At 38.2% G+C, this 2857-nt stretch overlaps 1 protein-coding gene across 1 annotated transcript; it reads left to right on the top strand.

Annotated features, from left to right (window-relative positions):
* Positions 1-386: 386 nt before the first annotated feature.
* On the top strand, positions 387-1412 carry LOC104857913 (olfactory receptor 51T1). Its single transcript, XM_010617980.2, has one exon. The coding sequence runs from the start codon at positions 405-407 to the stop codon at positions 1410-1412; it is 1008 nt and encodes a 335-aa protein (XP_010616282.1). The 5' UTR covers positions 387-404.
* The last annotated feature ends 1445 nt before the right edge of the window (positions 1413-2857 follow it).

Below are 2857 nucleotides of genomic sequence, written 5' to 3'. Positions count from 1 at the left end.
TGTGCAAGCTGCTCTGTTGGAATGTGTGTGTATGTGAAACGTAATTCTATAAGCATTTCTTTTTTGAAGCCAAGACTAGTCTGGAAAATAATGTTGGAATGAGCCTAAGGAGTAGATGGTTATGATCTGGAAATGCTTATAAACCAGAGAAAGCAAAATGGGCCAGAGTCTAACAAGAAAAATCTAAGACACTGGGGAAATATGGGATAGTTCTAATCACATGCAGTAAGTAGGTCCAAAGTTTTGAATAAAGAGCCACACTTGCGTGATTTGCGGATTTAAAGAAAGTAAAAAGAAAAGGGAAGCATTTAAAAGAAGTATTTAAAGAAAGCATTTACAAAAAATCAAACAATAAATATTGGCATTGTTACATTTTTCTTTTCAAGGTGTGACTTCCACTCACCATGGTAATTTTCAACAACACTACATCCTCCTCCTCCAACTTTCTCCTCACTGCCTTCCCTGGCCTGGAACTTGTTCATGTTTGGATCTCCATTCCTGTCTGCTGCCTCTACACCGTTGCCTTCTTGGGAAACAGCATGATCTTGTTCATCATCATTACTGAGCGGAGTCTCCACAAACCCATGTACTATTTCCTCTCCATGCTCTCAGCCGTTGACCTATGTCTGACCATCACAACCCTTCCCACTGTGCTTAGGGTTCTCTGGTTTCAAGCCCAGGAAATCAGCATTAAAGCTTGTCTCATTCAGATGTTCCTTGTGCACACCTTCTCCTTCCTGGAGTCCTCTGTGTTGGTAGCCATGGCCTTTGACCGCTTCATGGCTATCTGTAACCCACTTAAGTATGCTGTCATCCTCACAGACACGATGAGCGTGGTGATTGCACTAACTGTGTGCATAAGGCAAGTAATTTTCTCTTCCCCCTGTTTGGTAGCCTTGATCAATGAGCCTTTCCATGGAGGCCAAGAACTTTCACACCCATTTTGTTACTACCCAGATGTGATCAAATTCTCGTATTCCAAGACTTTGCTTGGAACTTTTTGGGGGATGTTTCTTCAGCTCTACTTGAATGGCACTGACTTATTGTTCATTCTTTTCTCCTATATCTTGATCCTCCGAACTGTTCTGAGCACTGTGGCCCCCAAGAAGCAACAAAAAGCCCTCAGCACTTGTGTCTGTCACATCTGTGCTGTTACAGTTTTCTATGTGCCAATGATCAGCCTGTCTTTAGCCCACCGTCTTTTCAGTTCTACTCCAAGAGTGATCTGCAGTACTTTGGCCAATATTTACCTGCTATTACCACCTGTACTGAACCCCATCATTTACAGCTTGAAGACCAAGGTGATCCGCCAGGCCATGACACGGATGTTCCAGTTCAAAAGTTTAAGGGGTGCCAAAGTGAGGGGACTTTGGGGAAGGTGGAATGGAAGGGGGATAAGTTATAGCACATAAATTATGGTTAAATAGGGAAGGGATTTGGGACAGTGTCATGCACAGACATTTTGGGGTCCGGGGCAGTTCCAATTTGATTATAGGAGTGAGAAGTAGAGAATGTTTCCTTGAGTTTATGAAAATTTTAAAAAATCTGCAGTTCCAAGCCAACTAAATTGATGATATGTATCTCAAAATTTCAAAACAAATACATGGAGTATAGTGAGATCATTTTAATTGAGTGGGACAATACATCTACTTTAAAGCAACAATTCTTTGATAGATTATAATAATTTTATTTTACATTCAATTGAGTAAGATGTTTTCCTCCTGAGATCAAATTTTTTTTTCTTGGGGGACAATGAAGACTTTTCCTTGAGCTGGTGAAAGGAAAAGTTGCATAGGTGTGCAAAGGCACACATGTAGAAATTTGTAATTGGAAACTCAGAAAATCTTGAACTTGGTTTTTGGTTCTTAGAGTCACTTCTAGAGAGAGGTACAGGCTGTAATTCTATGTCTTCTTAATCAATTTATTTTGTAGCAACAGATACTTTTACAGTTCTAATCGCTATTTTTGTATTCTTCCAGTAGGTTCAATATAAAATTACACATTACCTTTTGTTAGTTTACCTCACCTAAATATCCTAATACATTTCTGATTCTGATACCATAGCTATTTTTCAGTGCTGACTTGGCCTTGGGACTGTAGCTTTTGTCTAAACACACCTGCTGGTTTACACCTGCCTTACACCTTCCAGCCACATTGTACTTGTCATTGTAGAATTGCAGGATAACTTTGTGCTGTTTAGAAATCTTGACAATATCTTTATTAAAAGTATTTACTTTGTGAAGAAATAACAGCTATAGAATTGACAAGGCATTAGACAGAATCCTGTACATTTCCTTCTCTATATATTTATGAAGTGTTATGTACACTCAGGATAATTGTTATCTGACCACAGCATACCAAGCAGTAATTTAAGTCCCTTCCTTCCTCCCCTTTACTAAGCTTCTACTCCTTGGTAGATAGGAAATATTACCAGCCCCACACTGCTTCATTTATAGAAGTTTTCTGACCATTTGAATTGTTCTGATGAAACACTGAAAGCTTTGTGAGCCTGTTTTGCTAAAAGGATAATACCTTCTTATCGAATTCTTACCAACAATAGTCACATATTTTTCATAATTAAATAATGTGTGCAATTTTTCCTTTAGATGTGCCACTGGTGTTATACAAACATCCAAATTATGTGGCAGAAATCATGATTTTAAATGGAGAAAAACCAATACAATGACCAACCCACAAGGTAGTACAGTTGGAAATAAATTTCAGTTTTCCAGTCTCCATATCAAACACTATTGCCAAAATCTCTTTTGGTTTTGTGCACTTTATGAGAAATCTTTGAAATTTATTATACCACAATTTGGTGTTTTGTATTTCAAGTTTCTCTTCTCATATTGTTTTC

The sequence above is a fragment of the Fukomys damarensis genome, unplaced genomic scaffold (genome assembly GCF_012274545.1).
Source record: "Fukomys damarensis isolate Sample0158 unplaced genomic scaffold, DMR_v1.0_HiC HiC_scaffold_16, whole genome shotgun sequence".
NCBI lineage: Eukaryota > Metazoa > Chordata > Mammalia > Rodentia > Bathyergidae > Fukomys > Fukomys damarensis.
This window is presented reverse-complemented; position numbering and strand designations above follow the sequence as displayed.

Bases quoted from the DNA above. Each gene is read 5' to 3' on its own strand.
- LOC104857913 (XM_010617980.2), top strand. From the start codon at position 405: ATGGTAATTTTCAACAACACTACATCCTCCTCCTCCAACTTTCTCCTC.